The following is a 2,164-nucleotide window of genomic DNA, read 5'->3' on the forward strand; positions in this document are numbered from 1 at the left end:
TCATATCATCACTGCAAGTTGCTGCTCAAGATTTTCTTCTCCTAGTTGAGGCTGAGCTTCAAATTCATCTTTAAACCACTTTTCTAGTTCAGCCAACTCCAATGACTGTGCTCCTTGATCAACCCCGAAATGCTCGAGTTCCATATTCTCATCCACTTGCAATGCAACTGGCCACGGTTCAGCTTCTAACGGTGTTGGTCCTGATTCTTGTACAGGTTCTAATAGTGCTGGTTGCGATAATTGTTGGTCAAACCATTTTTCTGCTTCAGCAAAGTCAAATGATGGTGTTGCAACATTACCAGCGCATGGTAGAAGGCATTGCCTCTTCGCTTGCGGCTCCTTAATGTTCAAATTATAATTTCCATCATCGTCCTGGTTAGAGTCTCCCAGCATCTCCTCTTCTTCTTGCCTTCTTCTTTTCTTTTCAGGTTGTTCATCGTTTTTCCTAAGTAAACAAAGAACATAGTCTTTCTTGTTTACTTGTTTCTTGTGTACGAGTTGCGACTCATCAAGTTCGTACTCGTACATGATCCAGCGACCGTCATGCACAGAGCCCTTGTTCTTATAGGTGTAGGTTTTCTTGAAACCAAGAATAGTAGTTGTTGGCTGCTGATTCTGATCAAGAAGATATATCTCTTTGGCTGCGTTCTGCCCTTTCCAAGTACCTCCACTCCCGACGGTTCGACTTATACGCGAGCCTCTGGCTGTCTTCTTCTTCTTTTGGGTGAAGAAGTAAAGATCCTTGTTCTTCCTCAAGTCGTTTGCCCTTCTTGCTTCAAATCTTTCCCATATCTTCCAAGGGTCTTGGTCACCGTAAAGATCTAACTCGCAGATAAGGTCGTCTTTTCCAGGCACCTCCTTGCCGTTCACCTTGGGTTTAAGGTAGAACATGAGTAGTTCATCTTCCATAGGGCAAAACCTTTGGCCTGGAAGAAGCAATAGACCATCATAACCACCATTCTCCATGAATCTTTGATTCTTTTTGTTTTGCTGCGTTTTCTTTAAGAACCTCGAACGAATAGAGCGTCGACTAGTTTCAGAAACTAGTCGTGACCTAAAGATGGAGATTGTACTGAAGAATAAAAGGGGATTTTTCTTTTGAAAGAAACTGCCCTAAGCGTGAAGACTGACCAGGGTGATTTTAGAAACTATGACCCATGGTGCGGCAGGATGGATTTATAGCAATGACAGCACGTGACCGAGTTCGTAGGCTAAGGAACCCCCTTTTTTCTCTTTGCTTGATGATTAAGTAATAAAATTCTTAAGCCAAAAATTAATTAATAAGTCTATTCAGAACTCAGATTAAGATGTACGTAGCTACATGAGATCTGTATTCATAATAACTTTTTATGTCGATGTGTAATTTTGCAGCCTGAAATATGAACCTGCCTAAGTGCATGCCTAGTAGCCGTCCCAATGGGAAACGAGGCCTAAGGCAAAATTTCCGTAATTTTCAAACTCAGGCCTCAACTTTTAATTTTGCTTTATTATGTTCCTATACTAAAGACATTGAAAAACTTTGGTTCTCACAGACCCCCCCCCCCCCCCCCCCCCCCCCCCAAAAAAAAAAAAAAAAAAAAAACCTTTTGTTGTTCCTCGTTCCAAATAAAAGGCACTGTACAGTCTGTACTATTACTTTCCATCACTAGGTGTATAGTTTCAAGTATTTTAATTTCAAGCCAACCAAAAGGCATCATTTTCAGGTAAACGTTAACATAGCGGTACTGTACTTACACAAGGATTCTTCTATTTCTATGCAAAACTCATCCATTTAAGTACAACCATGATAGGCAAACAACAGATGCCTCACAGAACAAGTTAAAGCAAAAAAAATAGCGAACTTTTCCTTTAAAATGAAGGGAAAATTTCCCAACGATAGTCCTGTTCCATCAATTGGCATAAGGGAACGTTAGTATTGTGGAGCAGAGCAATTTATCTTCAAGAAATTGGAGTGCTCCCTTTCTTCAGTATTAGTGAGTATATAATTAAACATTTTAGATGCAAATGTGTCATTCAGAAGCAGCTAAAACTGCAAAAGTTTAGTGTGCAACTGTAGATACATCTTAACTTGTGTTCTGGGTATATACGTACATGAACAAATGGCCCGAGAAGACTCAGATCTCCATATAAGAAGATAATAATCTATAGCAACCAATATAAGTCA

At 40.0% G+C, this 2,164-nt stretch overlaps 1 protein-coding gene across 1 annotated transcript; it reads right to left on the reverse strand.

The window, feature by feature from the left end:
* On the reverse strand, positions 1-966 carry LOC133730832 (NAC domain-containing protein 67-like). Its single transcript, XM_062158346.1, has one exon. The coding sequence runs from the start codon at positions 964-966 to the stop codon at positions 1-3; it is 966 nt and encodes a 321-aa protein (XP_062014330.1).
* Positions 967-2,164: the final 1,198 nt, after the last annotated feature.

This window comes from Rosa rugosa, chromosome 2 (genome assembly GCF_958449725.1).
Source record: "Rosa rugosa chromosome 2, drRosRugo1.1, whole genome shotgun sequence".
Classification (NCBI taxonomy): Eukaryota; Viridiplantae; Streptophyta; class Magnoliopsida; order Rosales; family Rosaceae; genus Rosa; species Rosa rugosa.